This window comes from Lytechinus variegatus, chromosome 6 (genome assembly GCF_018143015.1).
Source record: "Lytechinus variegatus isolate NC3 chromosome 6, Lvar_3.0, whole genome shotgun sequence".
Lineage (NCBI taxonomy): Eukaryota > Metazoa > Echinodermata > Echinoidea > Temnopleuroida > Toxopneustidae > Lytechinus > Lytechinus variegatus.
Genome location: NC_054745.1, coordinates 7568617 through 7587440, shown reverse-complemented (window position 1 = coordinate 7587440; position 18824 = coordinate 7568617). Strand labels below are relative to the sequence as shown.

The following is an 18824-nucleotide window of genomic DNA, read 5'->3' as shown; positions in this document are numbered from 1 at the left end:
TGAAATTTGTTTCTGCAGCACCTGTGCGTATATTGAAAGTGGAAAATTTACCAACTAAACAGAGAAACATTGTCATGATATAGTTAATATCATAATGTGGAGCATTGTGGCCCAGTGGTCTTCTGACTTTGAAACAGATGGTCGTGGGTTCGAATCCCAGCCGTGGCGTAATTTCCTTCAGCAAGAAATTTATCCACATTGTGCTGCACGAGACCCAGGTGAGGTGAATGGGTACCCGGCAAGATTAATTCCTTGAATGCATGAGCGCTGAAAGGCAGCTCGAGCTAAAGCCGGGGTAATAATAACAACGCGCCTCGGAATAGAATATTTCTAGATAGATGGCGCTATATAAATGCCTATTATTATTATTATAATAAGGTGGCCTATCATGATATCAATGATTATCAATAGTGTGGTTATCAAACATTTTATTGCATAATATTGCAGATTTTAGACAAATCTATTTTAGGGCTTGTTGGACATACACAGGAATGAAAATCTATGAAATGTCTTAATTGTCACTTGCTTGGAAAGAACTCTAGAAACACAGGTGTCCTGTGATCTCTTTTATTTCCTCAAGTGGGAATTTGTTTTAGGCGAAATCAATTCCGCAACTTGTAAGTGCTTCGGGACCGAAACGCGAACTGGATTTCTTGCAAAATTTAACGAAAATTAAGGAGCGAGGGAAGAGGAGTGTTTATGGTAAAAAAGAAGCATTTGTTAAAGATCCTTCCACACACCCAATGGCAGAAATCAACAAACAATGTATCTTCGGAACTGAATTAGAGAAAACCGAGAGAGCGAGAAGAATGGCGGCGTGGATAAAATTCAGGGTTTTCTTTTTAAGGACTGTGATGGGGTAACATTATCACCGAAATGACCGTAATGAAGTTAGCGACCAAAATGAGGCCTAGATTCCTCACCAATGAAAGTTAGAATGAAACAGGAGAGCATACCGCACCCTGAGGGAACCTGGAGTGGAGAGTAAATACAGGCGTCATAATTATCTGTGGGAAGAAACGTTAATTCAGGTACAATTTCCGAAATGGAAAGTATTCGGTTAGGGTTAGGCTGTAATAGAAAGCTAGGAATCAATTGCAAAATGCAAAGTATTCTTCAACCGAGCAATTCCTTGTCTGTTTGTTAGAAGATAACCTTTTCCTTGATTTTTTCCTTTTCTTCAGTTGTGCTGAGATGAACTTCAAGTATCCCTCTAAAAACCAATATTTCCTTTCAATAGCTCTGTAGTTATTTCCTAGTTCTTTCCCATTATTTCCTACCATATTAACAATAGTTGTACTCCTTTCATCTGGGTAAAGTTCTTGCTGATGGAAAACATAGAAAGGCCGGGATCTGAACCCACGACCTGATGATTGAAAGACAAAATTAAGAAAAAACACTAGACCAAATGAGTCAAATGAATTCACATCATCATGGTATGATACCACTACTGAAGTGGAGCATCAAGATGCTCTCAGCCAGTCATACCTTCCTTAAAAAGCTATTCTATTGGGATTCTGCGCAAGGAAACAGGCCTAATAATCAAACATCTTTTGGAGGAAGAGTGTGGGCTCTCGGAAGTGGTGCCGCACTAAAGAGCACTTAACTTCACCTGACAAAGGGTATCGATGACCAAACACGTTTGGCCTGGCTAACAACATTCCAGGTGTGTTTGCATCAAAATTTTATCACGTTTCTTTCAGTGTATATAGCAGGATTTATGAGAGTTTTCTCATTCAAGTACCTCTTCAGTGTGTTTACACCAACATCTATTCCAGTTTCTTTAAATATAATATGATAGTGAATCATGGAGAATAGATGTAGGGTACGTGCATGCTGTTTTTAGAGGTATCATGTGATGGAAGATTTTATGCTTTTTTTATCGTGTAATCATCTTTTGACCATGTGTGAAGGACCTTGATGTGTTAACACAATTATGTATGCATGTTTTTGAAGTATAATATAGGGTTAGCAGAAGTCACTCCATATTTAACCTCATTTATTCATTCATACATTTATTTCAACATTTAAACTTCTTGCGTCAGTGACACAAACAGACTATACTAACAAAGTGGCAAGTTCATTCTACTACACCTATTCAACGAATTATGCAACATTGAATATTAATTTATCTTTTTTAGTTCAATACCAAATAATTGATTTGAAATGACTTTTTTAAAGGACAATCAATTGAAACTTTTCTCCCTATGCCTTTACTCTTTATTCCTTTCAAAATTGTATTCTGTATACCGGCCCATGTACTAAGTAGCATGTACAATATCTTTAGGAGAAATTGGACCAACAGTTAATGGAGCTTTTGAGAAATCTTTGTCTGCCGTTTGAGTCCCTGGCATACGTTTCTCTCATGATAGCGAATATTTGACATTACTTGTGTGCTGAAAGCGACACCTCTCCCTCTCTTAGTCAGCGCTTCCTCTCGATCCCACGTCGCGGGGCAGTCATTCCTACTGGTATTCGAGACGGGAGTCGACAGGGAAAAGCCTGCCCATATCAAGTTCTCTTCTCTGCTTTTGGAGCTACTGTCACCTTGTTTGCCATGCAAGGGAGACGAGAATGGACCCATTAGTGTTCTAAAGTCGTACTATTTCCTCTTCCGCTCCTGCACCGGGTTCGTTTTCCTCCACCGTGTGCCGTGCAATAGTATTCACTATCTACCCCTGCTACTTCTACTAGAATACAACCGAATGGCGGTTGTCGCTGCCTGTGTCGGGTCACCTTCCTCCGAATTTGCATATTTTTCCTGTACAAACGGTATAGTGTGTAGACTGTTGAGTGATATAATGTTTGCTGTAAGTGGGGATAAAGGCTTCCTTGCCCAAAACCATATTTTACAAATAATGGAGCAATGTTGTCTTAATGGCAATGGTTAACATTGATTTGACTTTCAAAAAAAATCTAGGCTGCAAGGTACTATTTGTTGTAAAAATAAAACCCTGAAAACAATTGCATCTGAAAATCATTGTGCAAAACATAAGTGGGACAATATCATACCTCAACCAAAATCATTTAACTATACATGTATTAGCAAGAACTTTGAAACAATCATGTTATTGCAAAAAAGTGCTTGACCACTGAACCACCATCTATGGATACTTTTTACATGAAGAAGGGTATTAATCTTTGAACCTGAAACTTCTTGTTCATGTGGCTGGTGTTGTCATCCGGGCCACCATCTGTGGACACATTTTCAGATGGATTGTTTGTTGAACCAACAACTTTCTGTTGATATTGCGGGTGCATGCTTGACCACCTGGCCACCAAGAGTGGACAAATGTTCAGATTGATTGTCTATTGAACCTAGAATCTGTTCACATGGTAGGTGCTTGACCACTGATCCACACATCACAATTTTTTTGAAAGAAAAGGTGTATTTGTTTTCAATTTTTCATTCAAGGAATCAATACCTGGCCAAAAATTCATTGAATGACCAAAAATATGTTTTACCAATGCCTTTATAACAGATTCATCCCCATTGAGAATACCCCTTCTACGCGCTTGACTGACAATGAGTCTCGGGATGCTCGCCACTCTTCTCCCCCCGACTGTCGAGTTTTCCGGTTGCGGCGCTGCGAGCGCTCTCCCAGCCCACTCCACCCGTGTGTCAAACCGCTTTCAATGGCATCTCGCATTACACTAGGAAAACTCTTAGCCACTCGTTGGACAAGCGAGGGAGAATTGTCATTAATCGATCGGCTTCTTAGCTCCTTATCAAGGGATGCTCACCTATACGAGTCAGGTTTTTTTTCTCTTGCCAGATTTCAGAAGTGATTGAAAAATGCGACTCTGAGAAGCAAAGTTAAGGAATTGACCGTTAACAGGCCCATTCAAAATACATTGAAGCACTTTAGGCACTCTAGTGTTAAAAGGATAAATGGTACATTAATCTATAAAAAGTAGTAGATATATTTTAGGGTCTATGGAAAATGTGTATGATATTGAAATCGATCTATTACGAGAACCTTGCTTTGTTCAATGTATATGTACATTGAAACATTTCATAGCTTCAGTGCTAAACAGGCATTGGTGTAGCTTGGTGAATGATTAGTTAACTCATTGCGGCTTATGCTCTGACTAGTGTGTACAAAAGAATGTATATGATACAGGCATTTATATACAAAATTGTATGCCCAATGGGTTAATGCATGTTTGCTTATTATACCTTACACCTTCTATTGACCATTGTTAGAATACTCATAGTCCTATACAATTTAAAGCCCAAAATTCTGTGATTTCTATATAATTACTCTGTTTATACCTGATTTATGTGAATGTAGTCAGTTCACATTGTGTTAGAATCACATAGACTTGAAATAATACACATGTTAGTTTCTTTGTTTACCTTAGGAATTATTACTTAAATGATAAAATGGTAAGAGATAATAGAATATGCTGTACAAAATTTGAATGGTATCAATAGGAATAAAAAGGGCTGGTTCTTTGTGATTTATAAAGAAAAAGAGCATATAGCTTATCTTATGCTGATATGAATGTATTTCATTCTAGTTATACACTATATCCAGACAAGGAAGTTAAAATTCTTAATTGCCAATTATGATTCATACCACGTTAAATAAAAACAAAAACATTTATGCTTATACAATATTGACAAAAAAATGAATCAATCATTAATGATTAGAAATGTTAGAATTTTTGAAGTTATTTGAATAAAATTGTAGATACTTGAAAAGAATTAAAGTTAATGGATAGCTAAATTATAGCAATTTTTAAATATAAAATAACATGATATTAGAGAGGCCTCATACATTCCACCATGCATGAATTTAAGAAATAGAATAAAACAACAAATAACATTGAATTAAAAAACAGAGATTGAGAAGAAATATAATAATAGATTTTATTCCTATCCTACTGTCTTCAATCAGAGTCATGCAGAGTTATTTGGGTCCCGAAGCCCTCTTCACTTCATAAATTTGATTGATTTATGAATCATGGCTAAACAAATGATGGATTAGTCTTGCTCCCCATCCCCTCTTTGGCAAACATGCATAATTTATTGCACAGGAAGCCCTTGGGATTAGCCGACCATATGCCCTACAATGCCTGGGAGCCGGAGCCGAATTGTGCATTAATTGATTATGCAAACAAAGTGCCCCTTCCTTGGGGAGGAGGGCAAAATGGATGGGGGATCAAGAGAGAGAGAGGAGAAGAGAGGGGGAGGAGGAGCTGGGATAGAGAGAGAGAGAAAGAAAGAAAGAAAGAAAGAGAGAGATGAGAAAAGGATTAAGTTAGTACTCTTGAAAAATGTATTATGCTTGGCAAGATAGAGCTGAGTGAAGGTTAAAGAATAGGAATGAAAATTACCGAGGAGGGAGAAGAAAAGAAAGATAGAAAGAAAGAAAGAGAGAGAGAAACAAGGATATCGAACAATTTGATATCCCCCTCCCCCTAATTAAAGAAAGAAAACTATTAAGGTCAGTGTATTATTAATGTCTATGATCAAAGTAGTAAGCAGGGTTATAAGTTCAGCTTTCTGGCTGATTTTTTTAAATTTTATTTTATCTTCAACTTCTCTGTACTTTGTACAAAAGAATAAAAGCATAATTTCAGCTACTTTCATTTTAGGTTACCCATACCCTCACATAATATACATGTAAATGCAATATGATAATTGGAACATGATTAGTTGAACAGAAATGCAAACTACAGTGACACACATAATACTTTATAAAGACAGTAATGCAAAATAATACGCAGAATTGTAATAAAGATATGATATTAAAAGTAGGATAGCACACTTGCAGATGAGAAAGGGCGAAATACATCCTTGTGAGTGAAAAGACAAGAGAATGAAATAAACTGTGATTGTAGAGAAATGAAGAGCTGAAAAAGGAAGTTAGCAAGGTGGATAGCATTGTATTAGCCATCATCCGCTCAACAATCAGATTTTTTTAAACGAGCTTAAATCAAGCGGCCCCCTGGAGAAATATCATCCAAAACATCATCTCCATCTCCCTACAATACTATCTACTTTAAACCAATTCAATTACCAAATTAAATACACCCTGTGTATACTCGCAGGGGCGCTGTTGTCATTTTTCAGCTGTGAGAAAAATGGATTATGCCCCCCTGCACAATCAGGCGCGGAAAGAGAGTAGCGCGTTGGCAGTTCTTGATCTTTGATCAGGGCCAGCAAACAGGCAGAGAGGAAAAGATCATTGGTTGAGGATGATCTAAAATTCTGCTTTTATTTCAGTTCATTTTAGGCAATGTTAGGAGTAAACTGAATTTTGCACTAGTGTTTGTGTCAATTACTAATGTGGAGCGTTGTGGCCCAGTGGATCAGTCTTCTGACTTTGAAACAGAGGGTCGTGGGTTCGAATCCCAGCCGTGGCGCTATTTCCTTCAGCAAGAAATTTATCCACACTGTGCTGCACTCAACCCAGGTGAGGTGAATGGGTACCCGGCAGGATTGATTCCTTGAATGCATGAGCGCTGAAAGGCAGCTCGAGCTAAAGGCGGGTAATAATAAACTCGGAATAGAATATTTCTAGATAGATGGTACTATATAAATGCCTATCATTATTTTTTCATTATAAATATTTGATGATGTAATTTCATTATTTTGAAGCTCTTTCATAAATATCAGTGAGTTAGGAAAATCTTATAGTCCGCTTTTTCATTTTGTGGTTTTTTTTATTTACACAAAGTTGGGAGTTGATTTAACATTGCGATAAGCTTTGTTATATTTTCTGATCTTTGCAATTTAAATTTCATATCATTATATTGATTGCTTTTTAATCATATGGTAAAGTTTTTAAGCAACTTAGTTTACAAGTAGCAAAAGCAAATAGTTACTTAGTTCTTATTTTCAAGCACTTCATCAATTTTTTCAGAATTTATTTAATCAATTTCTTATTTCAGTTATTTTTAGCAGTTAGCGATATTTCTAATAATAATATCAATTATAACATTTAAAAGGCACTTTTGTTTCAACCCTGCACTAACAAATTGCTAGTTAATACTGAGCAAATTAAAAACCAGTTGAACCAGCGAGGCTATCATACCCAAGCACTGTTTAAAATACCGGTTAAAAGGGCAATAAAGACGGTACGAGGGTGAGTAATAGTTTCTCGGTTTTCAAATACTTCACGTGAAGTGATTGCGGATTCCCGTTACTGTCTCCAGGCCAAAAGTACATTCTCCAAATTCGGTTCGTACTTTTGGAACGCCTCTGAACGGGAAATGGGCAGATAAAATTTACCTTTGTGTTAAAGGGGGGCTCTGTTACAGGTTTATCCCTGTGGCAGTGTCATGCAGCGCATGTATAGAAAGCAGAGTGGGACTGTAATAAGTGAGAATTTGAACTCTTTTCAAGGATTCTGAACACCCTTCTAAGCACTCATTTGCAACAAAAGGTGGGACAATGTATTTTGAGCACATCTGCAGAGGTTCTTTTTTTTGTTATCGAACAAAAGCAGATATTGTTGTTTTTAACCGATATTTCCCTATAGAATAGATTTTTTTATGTTTAAAATAGAATTTTATTCCACATTATTTGTCCTTCTTTGTTCTCATTCCTACATGTAATGTTTTTCTTTGTGGCATATTTTATTATTTTATCTTTTGTGGCATACTTTATTATTTACATAAAACAATTCTTCTGAAATCATCACTTTATTCACTTGCACTTCAGCTCTCGATCAAAATGCAAAACCAGCTACAAATTACAAAATCAATTAAATTGGTACTGGATCTAGTTTTCCACCATTAATTCAATAAGACTCCGCATTGTCCCAATCCCCCCTACCACGACCTGAGGCGAAAACGCTTTTACACCACTTAATATATCACCGCCATTTTCTCCAAAATTTGGTGGCGGCCTGCCACAGAATATCTTTAGAAAGTGAATATTTGTAAGTGAAATCTCGGATTACATGCACTGCCCCCGAGGGTGAGCTATTAGCAAGGCAAAATGTGTATCGTCTTTTGTGGGTATGTGGAAATTGGGCTTGAACAGGTTACTTCATTAAGAACACAGTGGAAGATGGAATTACAGATTGATATGGGATGCCGTCTTAAAAGTGGTATCATTTTATTTGTAAATGTAGAACTATTTTTAATAATTATATTTATTATATTAACAAATATCAATATCATGATAAATGAATAAACTTTGAATTCTATCTCAGTCATTGCAATGAGAAAACGAAGCAACTAAGTGCAAATTGTTGAAAAATTATTAATTTTTGTCCCAGAAAATGCTGATATGGCATTTAATTTTTGCAATGTGTATTTAAGATAATATTTGGTTCACAATTGAGTATACAATCGATCGAAAAGTCATTGTTTCATTATTGTATTTTCATGATTTTAAGCTCACAATTCAATATGAAATTTGAGAGGACATGATAATGCTACTGGTATATTGATGAAGTTGGTTGAGGAACCGCGACTTTTACAATGAGTTCCTGACATACTTGGATGGTATTAGTAGAAGAAGGACTTAGTACATACACTTAGATCCTTCATGCTCTGAACCCACGACTGGTCCTGGCTATATAGCATTCTCAAGTCAACTTCTCAAGTTGTGCGAGATCTGTGATTATTATCTTATCTAATGATAAGAAATAAGATAAACAAAACAAATAGCATCGCTTTTGATTCTTCGAGGGAGGTTTATGAATTTCTCCGGCCGCGTTATTCTCAATGGTTCCCCCCCCCCCACGACTTTTCCTTGCAATATCTCGCCAACTTAGCCCCATCGTGTTTAATTAGATTATTCCCCGCTTTTGGCAAGGAAAAAAAAGTTATTTTAATTAGAAAAGAACAATATTGATTCTTATGAATCGATAATTTGTTTGCTAGCGGCATGCATGGGTTTGAGGCCTAGGCAAGCTTAAGTTGTACATGATGTAAATTTGCAATATGTTTTTTGGGGGGAGAGAAAGGATAATGGCATGCAATTTTGACTGGCTGACTGGAATGTAATTTACACAGATGGTATTTGAGGCTGAAGTTCCCACAAGTTGGTTATTGGTTTTGGTATATGGGGGAGAGGGGGTGGGGGCGTTAGTCATCACTAAGAAAGTAAGAGAATCAGAGAAAGAGGGAGAGAGAGAGAAAGATCAGAATTGTTCTTCCAATTTAGCGGTTAATTGATAACCTTTGTGTCAGGGGGCCATTTCATAAAACTGTTCGTAAGTTAAGTGCGACTTTGAGAACGACTGGTGATCCTTTCTTACGCGCTTGGCCATTGCCCGCCAATGAAAATATCATTTACCACAAGAAAGGATCACCAGTCGTTCTCAAAGTCGCTCTTAACTTACGAACAGCTTTATGAAACACCCACCTGGTACCCATTCACCTCACCTGGGTTGAGTGCCTACCTAGAAAATGTTCTGTCAATTAAAGTTGTAGTCTTTTAAAGACTGGCATATGAAAAGAGCCCGCAAGATGTGACAGTGGTGATAGATTAAAGACCTGTTTTGTAAACTTAACCATTGAGATATACCAGCCCTCAGCCTTTTAAATTCCCTTTTTGTTGAAGTATAGTGATGGACAGGGATTGGAATGAGACCAAAAGCTATTTTTTACACCTATTATTATGATACAGAGTACATGGAGCTATGAACGAAGGAGCACCATTTTGGACAATGGGGGGTAGAATTGCCCCCCTCTGTAAGCCATTGTTAGCCCATCTGGTACCAACATGGACCCCTAGAGTTAGATCCCTTGCCCACAACTGGGGAGGGGGGAAGAGGATTAAAGGGATTACACATGGATTAAGGGTATTAGCAACCTCAGCTTGACAATATACATATTTTTGGGGGCTAATTAACAGACACTAAACAGGATAACTTTGCTTCTCATCATGAAATCTACTGATTATGCAGAGAAGTGTGTGTACAAGCATGTATGAGCTTGAATTTTTCAAATCATGCAATATTTATCCTTCAGAAACTAATGTTTTAGGAAGATAGAGAAAAGAGGAACAATTAGGACAATATTCATCAACATACAGTATATCTGTGGCACGATACAGTTTTAGATAAACTGTATGCACCTTAGAACAATATACATTGTAGAAAAAGAGAGCTGTGGGGAGGAAGAAATCTAGTTCAAAATGAAAGTTTTCAGGCTTGCATTTTATTATGTAAAACTAAGATATTGAAACTCCTATTGTTACATCAAAGAAGTATAATAGAGAAAAGATAGATTTGGGGCAGTTCTATAAATCATTCTGAATATATCTGAAATAAGATTTCCAGGTTGAGATATATATCAATCTATTCCCTATAGTATATTATGTTATATGCCACTTTTATTGTGTTACTGCATGGCCTTCAGTAGTATAAATATATTCATTGTATTGTTATATTACACTTTCCGATATGGACACAGTGTCTGCAAGTCTACTACATCATCTGTTGAATTCTCATAGCCTTTTTGTTTCCAAAATATACTTTTCAAGCAAATAGTGTTGAGAGAGAGGGGGGGGGTATGAGAGTGAAAGAGGGAAGGGTGGGGGGGATAGGAAAAGAGAGGTAAAATAAAGAAGGGGGAAGGTTCTAGGAAAAAGGTAGTAGGCCCATGGTTAAAGAGAGAGAAGAATGGTGGAGAGAGGGAAGAGCAAATAGTGAGATAGTGAACAAGCAAGAAAATAAGATATTGAAGAAAATCAGAAAGAAGAAGAAAAGAGAAGAAAAGAAAACTCAGGAGAAATTTTGAATTTGTAAGGGGAATGGGGTAGGAGAAAAAGAAAAGAGTATAATAAGGCGAAAGGACAAAAAGATAAATGGAAAAAGAGGGATATTAAATGAGGAGAGGAGAGAGGGGGGGAAAGAGGGGTGAGGAAAGAGAGAGGGGGAGGTGAGGAGGGGGAGAGGAGGGGGGGGGGGAGGAGAAGACAAAGATAAAGGAAAGAGATGAGACAGAGAGATGAATTTGAATACACATCTTACAATTCAGGGTTATATATTTGAATTATGAATGAGAAGATCTACTCATTGACAATGGCAAACAAGGTTGAGGGATGGTAGCAAACAAAGGACAAACACAAAACAAAAATTTATCAAAGCGGTGGGAAAACTGAGGTAAATCATGGATACTAACTGGCTTTCTTCCCATGCTTTCATTTTCATATTTTGACTAACCTATTTTTCTTCTCTTTTATTAATGGACAAATGTTTTGTTTCCATATTCCATTGTACTCTTATCCCACTTTTGATCTAGGTTTAAGTTTTTAACTAATGGTTTGGTTATAATTCAGCACGCCGTGTGAATTTACGTGCATTGCTTTCACATAATAAAAATGTTTCTGAAAAGCTTTTGAATGGCGCATGCATTTAAGCAAATGCATTTGAATTGAGGTTTTTAATTCAGTTCAAGCATTTTTTCAAATCTGATTCAATGAATGTCTGAATAATCCATTGTCACTAATAATGATTTGTTCTTTTTTCATACATATTTCATTCATCATTTACCAAAAATGTTCATGTATATGAGTATACAGACAAAGCAAAGAATGAATGATCCTAGTCCATCTCTTCGAGAAATTGAGTTAAACTGGGATATTGTTGCTGAAGTGTCAGCCCTTCTAGTGTGTAATATAAGTTATATTTTGAAATTCTGTCAATATGTGCCCAAAATTAATAAAAACTGACCTAAAATTCTCAGTGCACCTCCACCAAAATCATTCACTTTTTCTTGATTTACCTGAAATAAATCTATCACGGAGTTTAGTCATTGTTATACTTCATACATGTACTTGACCCTTTTCAGTTTAAGCCAACAATTCATTTGCGTTTCGTTTTTGTATCTTTATGCTACAGCCTGCAAAAAGAAGGAAGACGATGCGAAGAGCCCGTCACAGAACAGCCACATCAAGAAACCACGCCTTGTCTTCACCGACCTCCAACGACGCACCCTCCATGCGATCTTTAAGGAGAACAAACGCCCCTCCAAGGAGATGCAGATAACTATCTCCCAACAGCTGGGTCTGGAGCTGAGCACGGTCAGTAACTTCTTCATGAACGCCCGGAGGCGGAGTCAGGACAAATGGCAGGACGAGATGGGCGGGGTCGGTGGGAATGTGGGAGGGGCACCCGGAGGAGGCGGACCGGGGGCAGTGCATCCGAACCAGGGCTCGCTGACACCCAAGTCGGAGTACAAGGCGTAGCTGTGATGACGGATGGGCGGGGCATGTTGTAGGACGAGGCTGGGTGTGTCCCAAGTGTTTCTCGTGACTAAAGAGCGGTGTTGCCCGTCATCCCCTGCTAGCATTCATTTTGAGGAAGAGTGTGTGAGCGTTAATCCCTTTTCCGAGCCTAAATGAAAATGGGATTGCTAAACGACTCGGTATCAACATCAGCATTAGACCAAATCCTGGACTTGCAACAATTGCATCAACCGGTATCGAGCTGCTTCAGAAAAAAATCAAGTCAAGTTCTTGTCACTCTGTAGTCTATCTTGAAGATCCAAAGTACCAGTACGAGTGAGAGAAATAAGGCTGATTGGGTCTCCGGTTGCCATGGCAATGATGCTGCGCACTCATATCTTCATGCTGTTGTCTTGATTAACAATCGAAGGCAGGATAATTATTTATTCTCCATTTGAATCTATCAAAGTCTCTTCTTAACAGGGTTTAATGATGTTTTCACTTCAGTGTGCTGTGTGCAAAAAGGGTTTCTTGTCAGTCTTCAGGTTTTAAGTGCAGTGTGCAAAATGGGTGGGGCTTATCTATTCTTTTTTGCTGAGCTATACATCCTCTTGCATCAGTAAGGAGGACAAGAAAAGAACAACACCAACTTGTTCATGTGATGTCGCCATTTCTTAAAGCAAGTTTATATCGCACAATTTTGCTGACACCACTTTTTTATGAAATTAAATCGGATGTAGAAAAAACACTATCCTGGCTGAAAAAATAAAGTTACTGGTAACTGAAAATGAAAATTTTAAGGCTGAAATTTTACAAGCGCAATAGGTTTTACACCATGTTGAAATAAGTATAATGCTATTCAAAAGTTGTTTATTGGGACATGTTATTTATTGGAGAGAGTGGAATAGAAAAAAATCTGTTGCATTTGGCTGTGGTATTAAAAAGCTAAAGCTTATTGACCAACAGAGGGAGCCATAGCACTTAGGAAGGGAGGAAGTAACTCAAGAATGTGTGCTCTTTGAAAACTGGAGACAAAAAAATCTTCTGCAATAAATCTGGATGTTTTCTAAGTTTTTCATGTCTACCTCTACATGTTACAGAAAAAGATAATGATATGTAAATGTATTCAGATTAGAAATAGATAAATAGATTATGAATATTCATTATCTATTTGCATGGAGAGAGTATAGTCTATGTGGTATTGAGTTGATCTTGGCTATTTCTGTTTTAAATAGTTGTACATCCTAATACAGAAGATTGGAAAAAACATAAGATTAATTTCCCATTATAAATTTTTTTTTCCTTCAAAATTCAAGTCTAAAATCTAAAGCCCCTTTCACATTACATTTGTGTTACGAATGTAATTTAATTATTAATTTTTTTGCAATAAAATAATGTATTTTTGACCGAGAGATATTTATAATATTTGCGTAAAGGCTGAAATATTTTTAAATTGTAAATTCAGGACTTTCTCAGTCAAAATATTAATTTGAGACAAATATAAGCTTCTGACATTCTGGACTATATTCATTATCTCCAATTTTAACCCTATTCTGTGTTAATACAAAACCCTAAGATGTGCGTACTATATATTTTATGTACTTGTATCAAAAATGGAAATCTCGTATAGAATTTGAAGTATTTCTAAATACCATATTTCTTTCACATTCCATTAAGTATTGAAATCTTTATTATATGTATATTTGCTCTGTGAGAAAAGGATGATTTTGAAATATTATTTATTCGCTGTATTTATGTTGTTCATACATTTTGTGTGCTGTGCAAAGTTAGAGATTCGATTTTAAAACTCTACACGGGGCAATTATTTGATGAGATAAGTATTGAAGTATTATTTTTTTCCTACACCATTCCACGACACAGTGACATAAAAAGATGCAATCAATATGTAACTACAATTGTAACTTTGTGTACACAGATTTCCATAGGCTTACACTGACGACCAATTGTCGTTCCTAAAATTGATTGCATCTCTTTAGTGTTACCGGGTTTAGATGTTATGTTCATACACATTCGTGCAGTGCAGTTTGATACCTTTTAGTTCATAGATGAGATAGTTTTAGCCAGTGACCTCTGCATCAGTTATATAATTTATTATTGCATTTTTATTTCATGCTATTTGCCAGTGTGAAATCATTACTCTATATTCCAGACCATGTTGCTGCATATTGTAATATTTTTAGGGAACGTTAATATTGAGCATCCATAATTTCATTCCACATCAATGATAACAAGACCATATTGCCAACTTGTATCAAATCAGGATATCTTTGTAAGACAAAATTAATTCCTTTGTAGATTTTAGATGAATCTTCCCATGGAAAAGAAGGTACTGTATTCAATTACAGATACTTTTTGCCTAAGCCAGTGTTATTACAGCGAGGATTCTGCTACACCTAAATGTAACATAGCAATCAAACCTAAAACAAGTTTTAATGATTGCATCGACCACAATGTACAATTAATCATTAACATCAATTGTACATTCATAAGTCAATTCTTAAGTTGTTCATTCAATCTTTTGGCCAGTACTTGGATTGTCCGGTTTCCCCGACCCAGGCCCTCTATTGATGATATTCGGGGGGAAAAACATAATTCTTGCCTTTTTATCTCTTTCCCAATATAAACCATTTCCAAATCATTTGAGATTCAAAAGTAAATCTTCCGGGTTCAAAATGAATTTAAAAAGGGAGCGTTTCCTGGACCAAATCTTTAGTCGGTGATATCCATTGACTATTGTTATAAGCTACTGAAATCAGAGCATGTGATTGGCCAATAAGTAGCAAGCGAAAATCGAAGTGATTAAGAAACTTTCTGAAATGCCCCTCCCCCCCCCGTTACTGAACACATCCAAATATCTGTAATTAAGAAAGTACCTTTCTTTGTCCAAATGAGATACATGTTTATAGAGAGTTGGGTCCAGCTAGGCCAGTTATATTGCAGTTATTATTCGTCATTTGAGTATTTCCTGTTTTTTACAGGATTTATTTTCTATTCCATTCCACTGACTGTCTATGAAAACCAATTAAATGAATAGAATTACATAAAAAACATACAAATTTTACATTTGCATACTCGAAGTAGATATTTTTCTATTTTGCCTGTGTGTAAAGTACAGTGAATTCCATGTGCCATCAATTATTATTGCATGTATGTTTTTTAAAATGCCACTTAATTTCTTAATGAATTTATAAATGATGTTTCATTTTTGTGATGACTGGGCAGCATAGAGTTGTAGCAAATCAAATTTCTCTTTCCATTTGGAATTTTGTCTTTCAATACGTTTTTTTTTTGTCCATTGAAATGATTTAGTCCCATGGTAGCTTCTGCTCGTTTTAAACAAGAAGAGACAAATGATATGTCCTTCGTGATAAAGATATAATGTTACCCTTTCTCCCCTCAAATGTCAAAGAATTAATTCAAAGTTTGTTAATTCTATTTTTCCTTTATAGTCTTTTTAAAAAATAAAATTAGTGAAATTTTGATTTGTGACAGCCAATCATAAATACATTGCCATTTAAGTTAATGCAGGGTCATTTTCTAAAGCAAGTTCATTGTTGATTATATTATTGGTCTTGGTTTGACAATGTGATTGGGTCCATTTTATTGTTAATGTAAATGGTATATAACAGAGATCATGATTTGTATATATAGTTATCTTAGTTGGAGTTTACCCAATTAATGCGAAATTTTTTTTACCATCAACCAAATTAATCAGTGTGCGTGCGTGAGTTTTTTTGTGCAATATGAATTGTGTATATACACACAGTATTTCCAGTGCTTTCGAATGCCATTCTCTATTTTCTGAATTTTCACTTTTTGTTTGTGTACTTTTTTTTCTAAATGTATTCCCAATATTTGTCTTTTGACAAGGAAAGGTGTTATTTGTTGCAATCGCTTTATTGTATTTCATTCCTCACAAGTATAAAAGTTAGTTTAATATTACAAGTTTGTTTGAAATATGAGCTGAGCAAGTGTTGGTTAATATTGACTTGCTTTTTTGCACACATTTCTTAAAATTTACGTGCAGTAGGGTGGGGGGGGGGTAATGTCATTTTCTAGACAATCTTAGGTTAGCAATTAAGCATTATATATTTATGATGTTTCACACATTTTTGTTTTGTTTGTGAGAAGTATGAACTTGGGTGTATATCATTTCCATCGTGACCATATTTTGCCTAAAAAACCTGTCGATATGACAGGAAAGAGCTGAATTAAATTGATAAAAAACTTTCATTTTATCAGAGTTTTTGACCTGGTTTAATCTACAATACTTCATTAATTAATTCAGGGAGTTTTTCACCAACAATTCCCAGATAAATGTATTACTCTAGAATGTAATTCATCTGATTATTCATTCATTTATTCTTTTATTGAATTTAATTTATTTTGCCATAGGGGCAGAGATTAGAGGTGATTGACTTATGATTTTCTGTTAAGCCTACTCCACCCCACCCCCCTTATAATCATGACAATCATATTTTCACTATTTTCTATTTGGTTGTGCCTTTAATTCTTGTTGGGTATATCATATTCATATTTGTTTTTTTTTAATAGGATTACTCAACTTACTTCAATGTCGTGTCGTTGAGGTTTTTTTTGCCACAGTTACTAAATGTCTCGGGCTAGGTGAAGAGGAAACTTTAATTCATGAGGTTATTGCCCATTATTTGTGGCCCAGAGTAAGGAATTATATGTCGAAGTAAAAGGGTTACAGGCTTATAACTTTTATGAATTTATGACAGTAATCTGTTTATAATTCTCTCCCCTATTTGCACAGTGTATGTTCATGTGCCATAGAAATATGCGTGCAAGGTATATTTGCAAGCGTAAGGATTGTATTAAGTTTGGCACAGAAAGTTGTCTTTCTGCTTGCTTTGTATTATTTCTTCTCTATTTTATGTCATTTTTGGTCACGTTTCCCTGTGCATTTGGCCATGCTTGTGGAACCGTTGTTTTTTCTCTGCTGTTTTTCTGGAGTTTTGATCTGTAAATTTTGACATTTTTTGAAGATGTTAATATATGAATGATGTATAACATACAGGTGTTTGGAGAGAAAAAAAAAAAGTAAAAAAAAAATATGTTTGCTCTCAGGATAAAAATAGTTTTGGAATGTTTATTTCAAGTTAATTGTGTTATTTCTTACTGCAGCCACACCCAATGAAATCTACTCCATGGGCCCTGTTGTACAAAGAGTTGCAATTGATCCGATCAATCGCAACTATGGGCGGCCAGCAACGTCAACATATATTATGCATGTTTGTTCAAAATATTCTCTAGCTGTGATGTATATTCATGCATTCATTGTTTTCTTGAAAATTCACTGCGCTTCTCTTTGCATAAAAAAAAGGAAATCGTGCAAATTTTTCGTAGAAAAAATTATGACACTGATGGATTTCCATAGTTACGATTGGTCGGATCAATCGTAACTCTTTGTACAACAGGGCCCAGACAGATCAAAGTTATGGTATGACAAATGGGATATCTTTGGTCAATTGGGTGTAGGTTTTGTTAGTGTGACTGTGTCCAAATTAGTAACGAGATGCAAAGCAATTTGAGTGAGGGAAGGAGGAAAAGGGATGAAGAGGGAGATGGAGAAAGCAGGAAGAATCAATGACAAGGCCAGGGAGAGAGATGAGGGTGAGAGGGAGGGGAAGAGAGAGAGTAGGCAAAGAGTGAGAATTGAGAGAGGGGTAGGGAGATAAGGGTGTGCAATACATGTAGGAGAAAGGGACAGACAGATAATGAGGGAGAGAGATCAAATCATGTACCAGGGAAGAATGAAGACAGAGGTCTGGAGGAAGGAGAAGAAAAAAGAAATATAGAATAAAGAAGACAAAAAGGATTAAAGAAGAAGAGAAAAGAATGACAGAGAGTGAGAGATAAAATAAGCAACGGCCAAAAACGACGTACTAGAAATGGAAATTGACTGTCCAGGGGTCCGTTGCAGAAAAAGTTGCAATCAATCGCAACTCTAAAAATCATATGCAACTTGATTTTCAACCAGCGCGCATTTGGACTTGCGATTGATTTTTTACTTGAGTTTAAACGCAACTCTTTCTGCAACGGGCCCCTGTTCAGTGCTACTCAGAAATTTCTGCAATCACTCTTGAATTTCAAGAGATCTACTCTTTTTTTTCTCCCCCTGTATCTCTCCTCCATAACATTCCTTCTCTCCCCTCTATTCTCTTTCACACTCACTTTCGCCTTCTCACCCCACTCCTATCTTGTCTCTTCACTCAGATTTTCTTTCTCTGACTCTCTTCCAACATTTCTCCCTTCCTTTGACCTTCTTCAACCTTTTCTCTTCATCTCTCACTACTCTCTCTACTTCCCTCTGTCATTTTATAGATCACATATTCGCCCAAATCAGAGCAATTTCTTTGATATCATGTATATAGTCAGTTGTATGTCTGGACAATTGAATTTAAACAGCCATTTGGAAAAAGTTAACGAGAAAAGGCAGAGCTGCCAACCTGACCAAGAATATTTCATTATTTTAAAAGCTGAAAATCTGTATTTTGGTGAAGGGATGCAGTATTTTCCAAGAAATTCCATGGAACACAAGACTGACACTTTAGAGATCAGCATTTTGCATGAACCCATCAGTATTCTTCTCAATTTTCAGTACTAACTAAATACTGAAAGTCAGTACTGCTGGACAGCT

The 18824-nt window shown here is 36.2% G+C and overlaps 1 protein-coding gene across 1 annotated transcript in view; it reads left to right on the top strand.

Moving 5' to 3' along the window:
* LOC121416944 (one cut domain family member 2-like) overlaps positions 1-17208 on the top strand; it is a 49126-nt gene extending 31918 nt beyond the window's left edge. Inside the window, exon 3 of the mRNA XM_041610475.1 lies at positions 11814-17208. Within this exon, the coding sequence (XP_041466409.1) occupies positions 11814-12160 (347 nt within the window). The 3' untranslated portion in view covers positions 12161-17208. The remainder of the gene's footprint in view (positions 1-11813) is intronic.
* The last annotated feature ends 1616 nt before the right edge of the window (positions 17209-18824 follow it).